A 14,996-nucleotide genomic window follows, 5' to 3' on the forward strand; every position below is an offset into this window, starting at 1 on the left:
AATTATCTCTAAATTTCACAATAACTTTGCAGATTGGTATTTGGTTATCTCCACCGACAGATGGGTTACTACAAGCCTATCTGTCTTGCACCTTTCCCTACTTCACATGTCGCCTTATATGTGTTGGATACCTTGGAGATGCAGAGTACATATATCAAGGAGTCTTTTCCTTAACTTTTTATCAGCTTAAAACTAAACTGATCAGGATCACTTCAAGTGCTTAGAAGGTTGAATAAATGCACATACATTATTTAATAAGAATAAGAATTATTTAATAAGAATCTAAATAAGAATATCTGTTTTCTCACTTCAAACTATGCACTGATAAAGAGAAATGATTTAACAACAATGTATTTGACCTGCTTTTTTATTCGAGAGCATTGTACATTTTCCACATAGTGTATACTTTCAAGTCACTAAATCCCCAATGTCCAAAGATTAAGAGGGTGAGAAAGAGAGAGTAGCAATAGAATTTTAAGTGAAACACTCCTTGCTTTGTATTTCCTGATGTATCAGAATTGATTTTTGTCAAGGCAGATCTATTAAGGACATTTGTTTTTAGTAATATGGCAAATCCTCTGACAAGATGTCTATTAACTCGAGAAATGAGAAATGATGCTTATCTAAAGCATTGGAAATTCCTTAATATGATGTCATATTAACAGCAATAGTAGTAAAGCTGGAAGGATACAAAAAATTGGAGAAAACACTGTTACTCCTCCCCACGCATGCTGCTAAATACCTAAATTGTATTTCAAGGTATAAAATTTGATTTTTATTCTGCAACCAAAGCTTGTATTATTTTTACAGAATAGTTTTTCTTTCATACCAAATGGTATTTTTTTATCCTTTTTAAAAATAAAATTCCAAAAGGTGCTAAAAAAAAATGAAAGCAGAATGGAAATCTAATCCTGTAGAGCTCACTGACAGTTATCCACAGAGCTATGGATACAGAGGTTATACCTATAATTCAGAAAAAAGATTTTAGATTGAAAAACTAATCCCATATTAAGGAAAAACAACATACTCTACATACTAGCTAATTCTTCATACTTTATTTGCTGCTTAAAATGGTAATTCTTTAAAAAAATATGATTCTAAATAGTAGGTGTGATTTTCCACTTAGGTTATTCCTTACCTGTACGAACTTTGATTTTGATCCAGGTTAAGAAGATGCCCGTTTTTCCTCCAGTTGATTGATGGTTTTGGTATCCCAGAGGCCTCACAAGCCAGTGTAGTCTGAACATTTATGGTTACAGTTATGTTGGTAGGACCCAGAGCAATGGATGGAGGAACTAAAATGAAGCCACCAAATAAGAGAGAAACAGATTCAGCAAGTAGTATGCCACTTGAGATGTTTTTGCCAAAGTGAAATTGATCACTGGTAACTTGCTTTATAGTTATGGACACAATAAGGTTCTGTGAATTTACTTATTGTTGTCATGATGCTATCAAAATGGGTCTCGACTGTTCATAACATAGTGTAATTCATCTAAACAGCACTGGGTGTGACGGTCTTTACGTTATGATCTTACTGGTTTAGGCTATCAAAGGACACCTGACCCAAGGATGGGATGTTGTTCATAAAAGTATGTTTACCATGGACCTGTACATCTATTCGCCTGCGATCTGTCCCAGCAGCATTGGTGGCCATACACAAATATCGCCCACTGTCAGTGACATGTGCTGACTGGATACGAAGGAATCCGTTTTCCAGGATGGAGTATCTATAAAGAAAGATTACAAGTGAAGTCCCCTGAATCAGCCTTTCCGATTATGCACATCTTGACTGAGAACATTTCAAAAAGCTCAGTTAAATCCATTTTCAGTCTTTCTCCTGCTTCATAAATTTACAATACCCTTGGGGCAAAAAAAAAAAAAAAAAAGATATCCTGCAAAGGTACATAGTAGATGGGCTTGTGATCGTGGACAGATTATAATCATGTTTGGAACATAAACCTTAGGAATTATGCTTTTAAAATACTATGTTTTGATTCTCATATTAAAATGAACAGACCCATTCCAAACATCACAAGGGCCAGCAAATGCAGTAGAACAAAGATTCAAAAACTTATAATTCATTTCTTACAGAATTTTGCATCCTTTCCCAGAACCGTTACCTTGCATGATTCCCAGATAGAACAGCTCCATCCTTTCTCCATGTGATCCTTGGAGTTGGCACACCTTCCGCAGAGCATTCCAATACAGTTGACTTATTTAAGTGAATGACAAGACTCTGGGGGCCACTCTTTATGCTTGGAGGAACTGCACAAGAGATGCATGTGGAAAACTTCATCTCTATCAATAACATAGCCTGAACTAAGACTCTGAAGAGGTAACACAAGGTGAGATTTCAGTCAAGGTATGGCTTTGCCTGCAGCTAATTCACTTTTGTATTAACAGAATTGGGGTTGAATTCCCAAAGTCTTACTCAAGCTAAGATTTTACTTTAAAATGTATTTAAAAATGAAGAGTAGATGGGGGAAGGGGATTTTAAATCCCTGATATGGTGTGCGAAATCTGCCTTTCTATGAGAGAGGCTTGAAGAGAATAAAGATCAGCTCTGGTATGACACAAATTAAAGATGATACTTCTTATTTCTCTTTGGCCAAATAATGGTCAGAGAATGTTAACACTGGAACAACTTCACTTTAAATAAAGAACAGGCAGTGGGCTCTTTTAACAAAAAGCACATCTGTGATTAATCATGCAAGTCTCAGAGCATGTATTTTATTAATCATTGAGTTCATATGGGAATAGAAAACTTGAATTTTAATTTTCGTGTTAGAGATACTAGCTCTATGGGTCACCCAATATCTTGTAAAGTTTCATATATTAAAAATCCAATGGGACTGTTTTGGGGGAGAAGTCTGTATCACATTCCTGAAATTTGGCAAATTCTACTGTTTAGATTTTATATTTGAGAAAATTACAGTTCTATGGCAGTCTCTGTCCAGCACATAGTCAAACACTGACATTAATAAAGGCGATTAAATAACTGGTCACTCGTCATCCAGATATTTAGTGTATTAACTTCCCCAGTGGCTCTGATCTAAATGACACAAAACATCAGGATATGCTAACAGCTGTACACATATTATCCTCTAAGATAAAGTAATGTATCTTTAATTACTTTCTGAAATTGAGTTAGTTTGAACATAGCTACTGTACAAATATCACATGTTGTCTTTTTCAGAAGAAATAAGATAATTACAAGAATTCATTTAGTATGCTCATAAAAAACAAAAATGTCATCATCTCTCTGAATGCCCTTGGCTAAATTTTAATATTGTGAAACAGTGATTAATTTTTCTTACCATTGACAGTGAGAATAAATTCTCTTGTAGTCTTTCCTGCAATGTTGCTGGCAACACAGGTATAATTGGCTGTATCACCCAGATCTGCATTATTAACTTGCAAGTATCTCCCTCCAGATAGGATTCGTACTCGAGGTGTTGCCTGGATTAAATTTACCAATAAAATGTCAGGAAAAGAAAATATAAAACATTACCTTACATCCTCAAACATAACTACAATGAACTGCAGTGTGCCTGTCTCCTGGTACCTTTGTTGGCTCCCCTCAACCATTATCCTGGTGTCAAATTAGCCACATGGGTCACCCAATACACCTTGGGAATTAGTTCAATGAGTGTGGTGCAGCCAGGGCCTCCAGTTCTCCACAGTGACGGCCACAATAATCCACTCAAGGATGGACAGGTCTAGAGTTGGGTCCAGCAGAGGCCCCCGGAAGGACGCTGCTGGAAGTGTTGGGGAATAAGGCGTGTTTTTACTGGAATCTCTGGTAGTGAGAATGACATAAATCTGGCGGCCACCTCATACTCATGTGTGGACAGCTTGCTCTGAATCTAAGACACAAGCTGAGCTGAGATTCAGAGAAAGGACACAGATGTTCTATTACATGATTAGAGCCTCTGGATCTAGTAATGCCTAAAGCTTAAGTTTGCCAATTACTGTAGCTAATAAATATCCTCCTTTTTCATTCAAGTTGGTTTGAGTTTGAGTTCTGTCACTTAAAACTCAAAGTTTCCTGACTAATAAATTCACTTTCGTAATTTAGAGGAAAAACGATCCTTTAATACGTTTTAAGTAAGTAAATAAATGATTTTAGTCTATAAATATTTGTTAAGCATTTATTTTGTGTCCTGACTTGGGACCAAGAATTATGAAAATATAGAGATCTTATATTGAAATCAAATGCTGAAATATAATGACACCTAATCTCTGCTATTAAGTCCAACTGGGCACTGTTCATAAACTTTAAAAAATGCCAGGTAGCATCAAAGATGGATATTTTCTGATTGTGCCTAAGTGGGACTACTTCAGGAAGAGCCCAAATAAGATTTTTCTATCATATCGGCTCTGTCCTAGATAAATACATATTTCTAATGAAAAAAGTTGTTCATGCTAAGATAGTTTAGGTCCATTTATTTTAAAAGTCTACACATTTGTCTTTAGGCCTTTCATTGCCACTATAGGGGCTATCAGTAATAAACTTTTATTACCTCTGATGAAAATAAGTGATTTCTTAAACATGTATGGCAAGTTCTATAAAATATACTTTAATTTTTAATTTTTATATGGGTATAGCAGGATTTCAGAGTTGATTCTCAGAACGTATTTCTTCCATGAACATCAGTAAGTTCTGCTAACTTACTCAGTTTCACTACAATTTTCTCCAGTTCTCTTTCCATTTACTGCCAGTGTTTCTTCCAAATTTGACTTACTTCCTCAGATAGAACTTCACTCTCAGGTATGAACTTGCTGCCTTCTCCACTGAGAAAATCAAAGCCAGATGCCTGCACTTCTCCCTCCTCTTCCTGTTTATGAATATGCAACCTTCCTTTCTATTTTCCCAGCTCTGTGGAAAAAGGTCAACCCTTCTGTCCAAGACTAATCTCTTGACCTGTGTGATCAGGGTCCAATTCCTTCTCCATTGAACACAATCTGATCTATACCCTGTAAACTTCTCTTTCTCTTCCTATATCTTCAATCTCTTTTAGTAAATAAACATATATAAATCTCTTTTAAGAAATTTTAATCCTTTTTTTTTTTTTTGGAGGGGAGGTAATTTGGTCGGTCAATCTATCGATCTACTGATCTATCGATCTATCTAATGAAGGTACTGGGGATTGAACCCAGACCTCGTGCATGCTAAGCGCTCACTCTGACCACTGAGCTATACCCTCCTCCACAAATCTCTTTTATATTTAAAGAACAGTTCACAATTATTTCCACTTCCTCTTCTTTAACTCCCCCAACAACTGTAACCTGTCTCTTACTTTGATCCCTCTACTGAAGAACCACAGTCCAGAACTTTAATCACTTTTATATATTGCCAAAGCCAATGGACACAACTCAATTTTTATCTTAACACAGACTGTTAACCACTCCCTCCTCCTTCCCTGGTTTTCAGTACACCACTCTCTCCTATACTTAATCCTATCTCTTTTGATTTCTCTGTCTCAGTCCCATTCTTCTCTCCTTCCTCTGCTCACCTTTTGTCAGTAGGCTTTCTTCTCATTTATAGGTCGTCTCACACTGTGTGCTTTCTGGTCAACCTCATACAAAGCACTGGTTTCAACAACAGGTTATACCATTGAGGACCATCAAATGAAAGATGTTTTGTATGAAATATGGGCCCATATTTCTTAGTGCTTTTTAGAATCTCCACTTGGATAATATATAGGTAAGTCAAACTCAAAAGATCTAAAACTGAACTCACCTAACTCACCTATTTTTTTCATAACTGTTCAACTCACCCTGTCCCCACACTGACATCACTTAGTCACATCTGAGATTAGCTTGAACTTCTCCATCATCAACATTCACTCAGTCCCTATCTGGATAGCTAATGGTTTAGAGTAAAAGGCACACTTGGGAGACAAGACTATGGAGGAAAAGTCAGAGCATGAAGGGCTTTGTAAGCCAAGCTGGATGGTTTACCCTGAATCCTGAAATTCATGGAGAATCATCAAAGGATTTTAATCAAGGTCTACTCCAGCCATATCAAGGTACTTGCAGTTCCTGGGGCAGCAGCATTCCTTTTCCTGCAATGGCTTTGTACATGCCCATCACCTATGTGTGGAATCCCCTTCTTTCTCATTCAACATTGACCTAATATTTAAATTGAACCCATCCTTTCCCAGAGGCTTCCTTGGGCTATTCTTTACCCTTCAGTCTGGGCTACTTGCTTCTCTCTGTGTCCATAAAATGCTGTATATCACTCTAACATACTTTATCAGCAGAATCAATTCTATAATCTTTGATTCACTTCTGTATATTTTCAGATAATCTGTGAGCTCCTTGAAGATTACGTCTACTCTCAGTAGCAATCGTAGTGCCTGGCATTATAGTAGGTACACAATAAACAGAGAAACTGAGGCATGAGAGTGTTAAGAGATATGCATGACGATTTAACATGTAAGTTACTCTCAGTTAGAATCCAGTCTCTCTGTATTTGGTGTTTATGTGTTTTGGTGGTGGCGGAAGTCATTCTGCCTTGGTTATTAGGGACCTAATTTCCTTTTAGTTAGGTAAAGTGTGCCACAATAGGTTATACTAACAGGATGAGGGAGAACAAAGGAGGGAAAAAAGATAAGTAACTACTAGGTTAAGGACAATCAGAGTATTCAAAGTCAAGCCAACCCTATCAGGCTTAGGATCCTGGGATGTGACACTCTGTGACAGCAGACAGGTATCACCTGAGCACAGGAACCTTTAGACAGTTAGTAACTGTATTCTACAAGAATTCCAGTCCTACACTCCTGGTGTTACCCAGATCCTTGGGATCACTCCTGAGGTCCAAGTTTAGACCAAGGAAATTCAGAAACAGGTTTGCCCTAGGGACTTGGCAAGACAGGCAGTTCTCTTAAGACCCTGATGATTTCTTCTTTCTCAAGTAAAGACATAGCTGAGTGTTTCCATCCAACTTTATGGGCTCCAAGAGACACATATTTGGGCCAATTTACAGTGTCTAAATGAAAATACCCGTCTTCTGACTCATAACTAGCTACTAACCACCCCAGCAAAGGCGGAGAAAAGAAGGCTGATTAAAGGACTCTGTGCTTACTCCTGCAATGCTGAATAACTAGTAGCTTGATGCTCTTTGCCTAGCAGGGACTCTGATTTTTGGCTGATTTTTTTTTTTTTCTCAAAACAAATCTGTGGAACTTGGCAAGATTTACCTGTAACCGTTCTCCATTTTTAAGCCAAGTAATTACAGGTGGAGGCACTGCATCCGATTTGCATTCCAGTGTCACTTGCCTGTTCCGTAACACAGTGAAATCCTGGGACTCGTCAGCTCCAGCAATGTTAGGGGGTACTGGGTGTGGGAACAAATACACCAAAGGCTTTTAACAAACGTGATGGAAAACGATCTGGGTTATCTTAGGTGTTCAGCGAATGTTTCTGCTGTACGAAATGAGAAGCATAAACTTGAAACACTACTCAATTTATAGTACAGTGATTACAAAGAGTGAAGTGCTTTTCTAAACCTTATTCAGTGCTTCACACACATTAATGGAATTCTTCCAATGGCTACATGGATGACAGGGAAGTAATATAACCACATTTTATTACCATTTAACAGGTAAAGAAACTCAGGCACAAAGAAAGGATTCCTTGTCCAGGTCTACATGTGGCAATACTTTTCTCTGAAAATCGCATTTAAAAACTACTAAATTAGTGTCTGTCTATCATAATATAAAGAAATGTATACATTTTTATTACCATGCAGAAAGGTAGAGGGGTAAAATAGGGATAAAGGATTAAGAGATACAAACTACTATGTATAAAATAAATAAGCTACAAGGATATATTACACAGTACAGTGAATATAGTCAGTATTTTATAATAACTTTAAATGAAGTATGATTTATAAAAATTCTGAATCACTGTGGTATACACCTGAAACTAACATAATATTGCAAATCAACTATGTCACAATTTAAAAATGTATCTTTTTTATATGACTCAATTATATACACAATTTACATGTCAATTAATGGCAGGTCTAATTTGTGTGCAGGACTAGCGGGGGAGGGGGACCTCAAACAATATACCAGCCCTATGCCTGCTCATTTGGGCTACAAAGATCTTCTGTTAAGCTTTTTAAATGTTTCTCCCCATGAAGAGTAATTTGCATTTCTATGTCAAAATAGTACTGGCCACAGTCTAATTGGCTTAACTTTTCTAGAAGGTAATTTGGTCTTAAAATGTGTACGGGTGTGCATGCGCACACATATGTGCATGTAATCAAGCAAGTGTGCTTACAGCAATTCATCAAAACAAAATAATTAAAGGAACAGGCTAAAACATATATAGAAGATATTTCTAACAGTGTTGCTTATATTGGTGAAAACATAGAAACAGCCTAAATATCCAAAATAAGGACTGTATTAAATAAATAATGGCATATTCATAAAGTGGGACATCATGCAATCACTAAAAAAGTAGTATTATAAGAATATATTTTTTGACATGAAAACATGTTCACCATACTACTAAGTGAGATAAAAAAATTAAATACTTCATGCTCTATGACTGCATTTCTGTGACAAAACATTCATATGTAAAAAGGTCTTACCTTTGTGTAGTGGAATTAGGAATGATTTTTATTTTCGTTTTTATCATACTTTATATTCTGTGATTTAAAATCAGTGACTACGAATTATTTGTACAGGAACAAAATAACCCCCCAAAAAATCCATGAAACTATTCCCCAAAGCCCTTGACCAAATATAAAAATCAGATGTGCAAAATACTTATTTCCTGATACATGAACAAATCTCTATGATGTGCTATGTAGTCACCCTGCGTTCCATAAATTAGCTTCTGATTAGGTATCAGTGTATGTCAAACTCCAGGACATTCTGCCAAATTTACCGTGCACTCTCACTAAATATTCTTTATCATCGTCTCCCGCGGGACTGGAGGCCAGACATGTAAATCTTCCTGTATCTTCCACCTACGAAATTCAAAGAAATGAATCACACAATGTCAATGTTTTGGTGATGAGAATAAATATGCATTAGAAAGAATATAAAAGTCTCACATAAAGCAAGATATCATTAAGATACACAATGACTGAAATTTTTCAACTGTTCTAACATTTGCGATTAGCACTCTGACACTGAGTATTGCTTGGCATCTCTGTTACATGTAAATCTACTTGACACAGATTTAACAGGATTTTAGTATTTGATCTCAGAATATTTGCATGTTAGGCATATTTAATGATCTCAGAAAAGGCAGATATACAGAGGGCCCAGCATGATACTTGACAGATTAGATACTACTCAGTATTTACTGAAGAAATTAAGTATTTATGGATTAAAGTTGCAGACTGAGAAGTTCTACTGGAGTCTTCCTGAAGAAAATAAAATATATTAACCAGCCAATCAACCAGACAGACAACCAAGTAAATAAAACATCAAGGGACTTAAATAAAGCACATTAATTAATACGACATTTTTAATCTACCTTTGACATACATGGTGAAACAAAACAGCTATATTATGTAATTTGGCTGTAAATAGGTCAGGCTGACAGCAAAAATCTACTATTTTCTGACTGAAACCAGAAACATTTCTTTAAAACTCCCCAATGCATAGTTTCCACTGGAGGTGTTAGTCTTCCTTCACGTCTGACGCTGTGTACACATACAATGCTTATACATGTGTCAAGTATGCTCTGGAAAACAGATGATCTTATTACTGTGAAAAATGTATTTCGGAAAAGCAGAACAATTTTGTTTTCATTTATTTCATTACTTCAACAGTCCTAGAATCCTGGGAATTTTTAAATTCTTACATTCAAAACTGACTTTAGAGGTAATGGAAAAACTTTTTAATAGGTTGCAAAAACTCCTTTGAAAAAAACCTAAGACTAGCATGGTAAGACGAGTACATTTGGAAACTATTCAATACAACTTTATAAGAATGACAGTCATATCATTCTTAAATTGAGAGTTCAAAGTGACACCCCACTGCTCAGAGAAGAATTTCTGGGTTTCTCACTGTATCTTTAAAACCTCTAACAGTCAACTCCACCAACTCAGTTTATTCCTAAATGATATTGCCCCCTCCACTGATCTTGACTCAGTCACACTTGCACCATCATTCATGACTGTTCTTTTTTTAAATTGAAGTATAGTCAGTTACAGCGTGTCAATTTCTGGTGTACAGCACAATGTCCCAGATTCATGACTGTTATTAAATCTTGCCACCTCCAAGAAACATTTCCAGACAACTTACGCCCTTCTGAATGTCGACAGTTATTATTAGTAGCCACGTTTTCTAAAGTGTGTCTTGTTAATAGGGTGTTTGAAAAGTGATAGTTGATCAGGTTTCTTCAGAGTAAGATTTTGCAGAGGTGTTGACAGGCATTATGTCTCACAAAGGAGGGGAAGGTACAGTACCTGAAGTTTTTCAAATCTTTTTGCTCACAGAATTATTCCCCCTTTGGAATAAATCACAGAGTGAGGGTCTGACAGAAAATGTCTTAGCAAACTCTTGTCTTTACCACATAATTTAGAATTTGCAAAGCATCCATTATGTATCATGTACAGCTATGTTACAGATACATACACAAAAAGACAAAGTTCAGGTCAGTAAAATATAATTTAGTAACAAGTGCTATAACAGATACGCCCCAAATGCTATGAAAACACAGAGGGGCAGAGGAACTTAGAGCAGTCTTGGGACTTGATACTATTTAGGTTTTCAATTCTCTAATGTTTTTAATGGTTTTCTTGTTGTTTCTTTCCCTAATTTTATCAAATGTGTAGTTTTATTTCTCCTAGACAACTGGAAACGTCTTGGAGGCTGAGAAATGTCCCAGGTATTACCTTTGTATATGTGTGTCACCGTGTAACACTCCATGGAAACTTTGTCTTCCTTTGTTGTAACTTAACTTTTCATCCTTACATTTAAGAGCCTATGTAATGCAACCTTAACTTTCCCTTGAAGCTTTATTTACCATGATTCTTTTATGTTTATGGTTCTAGTCCATACACTTTCCTGTCTCCATACAATTCCTTATGTTACAAAATTCTTTTGCTTCCTTTTTGGTCTGTTGACATTATAATATGCAAGGGGTTTGATTCAGTAAGTGGTTTGATAGTTAGACCTGAGATTTCTCTGGATTACTGAAATGTTTGGCGGAGAGGAGATGGGGAGGGACAGTGTGTTCTCCTTAATGTTAGAAACAAGAACTGGGTTGAGTTCCACTGGCCTGGCATTTGCACCAGACCCAGGGCTGAGACCAGCTTCCTCACTGAGCAGCGTTAATGACTTGGCCAGCGACTACTTAATCTCTCCATGTCTGTTTCTACATTTGTGTAAAGGGTATAAAGACACTGCCTCCCAGAGCCATCATGATGGGGTGACAGAACCCACAGCTGAACATGAGACTGACACGATTTATGATCCTTTGCTCTCTTTTCTAGCTCCCTTTCCTTCCTCTTTCTACAGTGAAAATGCACACAAAATATGATTAGCTAAGTTGTTATTCTACTTTTAAAGAAATGATGATTATAAGGCAAATAAAAAGCAGCAGCAACAACAATAATTCTAACTCCATTTCAGCATCACTACATGCTGGTGGCACCAGTCTAAGCACATCATGTTAGATAATCTCTAAATGCCCAAGTATATAAAAATGGTATTATTTCTACTTTTATGCTCAGTTTACAGATGAGTGCAGTAGGAAGCATATGGATAATATCTGTAACATAAGGTTTGCCTTTGTTAGTAGAACAGAATACTGTAACAATAAGACATCCCAGACATACTTCTCTTTCATATATTTACATTTCAGATTAATTTCCTTAAATACAAACTAAAAGAACAGTCAATTTTATTGAATTGATCATTTTTAAAAAAATTCTGTCTTCAGATTTTCATGTCCACTCGTTCATTCTGGAGATCAAAAGTGCTCTTTGAAGCCTCATACATACATACTCTGGATTGCTTTCTGCCAGTTCTGTAAAGAGCTACACGGCACAAATTAAGAGCTTCAGGAAATACATGATCACTTACAGCACTGTGAAAACTTGCAAAATCAATGTGACAGTATCTGGCTTTCTTCTGAGTTTAATAAGATAATTTCACTTCCTTTTAATCATGTTACCTTGTAAGTGTCTACCCAATCATGCATGTCATAGAACCAATCTACCCTTGCTAAAGTTACAGAGTTCTGTGATACATTCAGATTCAAAGACAGTTTCTCTAACATTTCTCTTATGTTAGCAAAGGAGAAGTTTAACCTAGGATAAAACAGCTGTATGAACTTTGAACCTACCTGAGCACTAGATATTCGAAGTACTTCTCCTCCTCCAAGAATTTGCACCTGATCCATCTGTGGAAGGGGCCGTCCATCTTTCATCCAGGTAATTTTAGGAGCTGGGATTCCCGAAGCAATGCAGGTAAGTTCAAGTGGATTATTAACAATTACTGATAACTCCATAGCTTCTTCAGGTCCATTGATATGAGGTGGTTCTATTTAAAAGGAATTAAAAACAACAAGAAAATAAATCTGCTGTGGATACAATACTACAGATTAGAAAAACTTTAAAATTCAACTCAAATTCATGTTCATACAAAATAAATTTATTAGAACTAGGATACCAAAAAGATAATTCCTAGATGTTGTTATCATTTATCACTGGCACTATTTTAAAAGAGATGTAATAGACCATGAAATAAACAGCAAGCCATTACAGGTAATTATAGCTCAGGAATTGGGATTCAGATAATTAGAGTGGTCTTACTTAACTGTAAAGATTTGAAGACAATGAAAACTAAACCCATCTTGTACTATTTTTAAAAGAGAGCTACATAAACACAGTAGTGTGTTTTTGCACCTTTAAACATCCATTGTTTTTACAAAAGCAATGGGCAAATGTTGTGGAATTTTGCTATCATCTTTTTCTTGGGGAACATTAAAAGGAAACAATGACTAAGTAGAAGAAAAAATAGTACATTTGGAGACTGTTTCTGCATAAAACACATTTGTTATGTCTGGGAAGAAATAATTTCTCTCTTTTTTTTTGGTTATTTATACTTATAAATCACCTTTCTCAAGAGGATGTTAAGGAATCTATAAACACTTGGAGGAAACATTAAATGTGTTAGTCCAACTATTCCTAAGTTTAGGAATCACTTTAAAACAGATTTCCCTTACAATGATCCTTCAAATTTTCTATGAACATTTCCAGATTACTATTTCACAAGACAGCCAAAATAGCTGTTGGACAGCACCAAGGACTTGCTGAGTGAGTGAGTGAGTGAGTGAGTGAGTGAGTGAGTGAGTGTGTGTGTGTGTGTGAGTGAGTGTGTGTGTGTGTGTGTGTGTGTGTGTGTGTGTGTGTGTGTGTGTGTGTGTGTGTGTGTGTGTGTGTGTGTGTGTGTGTGTTTTAAATCAGGCACATAGTTTAGAACAAAGGTTCACAGCAGAGGACATAGCATCAAATAGCCTGAATTGGAATCCTGGCTCCAAATATTATTAGGTTAGTGGATTTGAGCAAATCTCTAAAATAAGTATATCACAAATAATTAAAATTGTAATAGGTACTATGAGAAAGATTATAGGGCATCCTGAAAACACTTGGCTAGACTCTTGCCAAAATTCTTATTGTTCCTTGTGAGACGCATTTTGTTAGAACGAAATGTAAGGAGCCTGAGGTTTTACCTCCATCACAGTGAAAAAAATAAACAAAACTCCCCGAAATTATTGATTATTGAAATAGTCAGGTCATTTCATTCATTTTCATTTCTCTTCTGAAGTCAAAATTTTTTAACAAGGAAAAGATGTGTTTCTCTTTATGCTATTTGTTTGCATGTAGAACATTGGAATACACATTTAAAATATTTATTTTAATGCAAACAAGAGTAAATAGACTAGACTATTTGAAATGACCATTACAACTATAATCTACAGACTGGATCATTTAAAAGCTGTTTGGAATAACATGTAACAGTATAGATATTAAGCTTTTCCATTTAATTACTTTTATCAGATGTGAGTTTAGTTCTTGGAAAAAGTTAAAAAACTACTTATCAATTGGTTGTATGACTTTGTCAGTGACTAATGTTTTACAAGTATGAGTGTCCATTTTTTTAGATAGATAAGAAACAATAATTTAAATTTAACATACTTCAGGTAAAAGTAAACCTAGGTAAATTATAGAACAGAACCATGAAGTACAGTGAAGTTTTTACAAATTTTGTCCCATAGCAAATGACTCTAAGAATTATGCTTATTTATTAAGTCTTGATTATCATTTCCCAATTACTGAATGTTTACTTACCAAGGACCTTCAGGATAAAGTGTTTGCTTACTTCTCCAGCTTCATTTGAGGCAATGCAGGTGTACCTTCCAGAATCTTCAGTTTCTGCTTTGATGAGCTGAAGGACCATTCCTTGAGTGTTTATTGACAGATGGGTATCAAGTCCCAGAGGATGGCCATCTCTAAGCCAGGTCATCCTGGGACTTGGGGTTCCATCGGTAAAGCATGTCATGGAGGTGGAACTACCTTTGACAATTGTGACCTCCTCTGTTCCCATCCCATTGTCCAGATTTGGTGGTACTATACAGAAAACAAAACAGGAAAAATTTATATGTCTGTTATAACTTGAGATCAATATAGATTAAAAAGTTTAAATGGTTCAATTAATTCTATGTATTTCTACAATCTATAAAGAATTTAAAATTGCATGTAATTAATTGATGACTTTACTATAAAAACATGTGTTATGTAGGCCAATTATTAACCTTCTAAAATATTAGCAATAAGACCTTAGGACTCTTTCCTTGTAGAATATGCTGAATTAAATGTGTTTTAGATTTAGGCCATTTTTAAACATCTTGGTTTTTCCCTTTAATTGGTTATCATATATGTTAGTCCAGAAGTACATTTCCAGCCACTTAATGTGGAATAAATAAAATGACAAGTTCTACAGTAAGTTTTATATAAT

The 14,996-nt window shown here is 35.8% G+C and overlaps 1 protein-coding gene across 5 annotated transcripts in view; it reads right to left on the bottom strand.

Annotated features, from left to right (window-relative positions):
* The window catches only part of HMCN1 (hemicentin 1), a 399,451-nt gene that overhangs the window by 63,103 nt on the left and 321,352 nt on the right, over window positions 1-14,996 (bottom strand). For all 5 annotated transcript variants that reach the window (XM_064477196.1, XM_031438568.2, XM_064477197.1 and 2 more), the window contains 8 exons: window positions 14,330-14,608; window positions 12,322-12,518; window positions 8,905-8,986; window positions 7,206-7,342; window positions 3,318-3,459; window positions 2,121-2,265; window positions 1,600-1,727; window positions 1,139-1,295 (listed from right to left, as the gene is read on the bottom strand). In XM_064477196.1, coding sequence (XP_064333266.1) covers window positions 1,139-1,295; window positions 1,600-1,727; window positions 2,121-2,265; window positions 3,318-3,459; window positions 7,206-7,342; window positions 8,905-8,986; window positions 12,322-12,518; window positions 14,330-14,608 — 1,267 coding nt within the window. The remainder of the gene's footprint in view (window positions 1-1,138; window positions 1,296-1,599; window positions 1,728-2,120; window positions 2,266-3,317; window positions 3,460-7,205; window positions 7,343-8,904; window positions 8,987-12,321; window positions 12,519-14,329; window positions 14,609-14,996) is intronic.

Source organism: Camelus dromedarius, chromosome 21 (assembly GCF_036321535.1).
Source record: "Camelus dromedarius isolate mCamDro1 chromosome 21, mCamDro1.pat, whole genome shotgun sequence".
NCBI lineage: Eukaryota > Metazoa > Chordata > Mammalia > Artiodactyla > Camelidae > Camelus > Camelus dromedarius.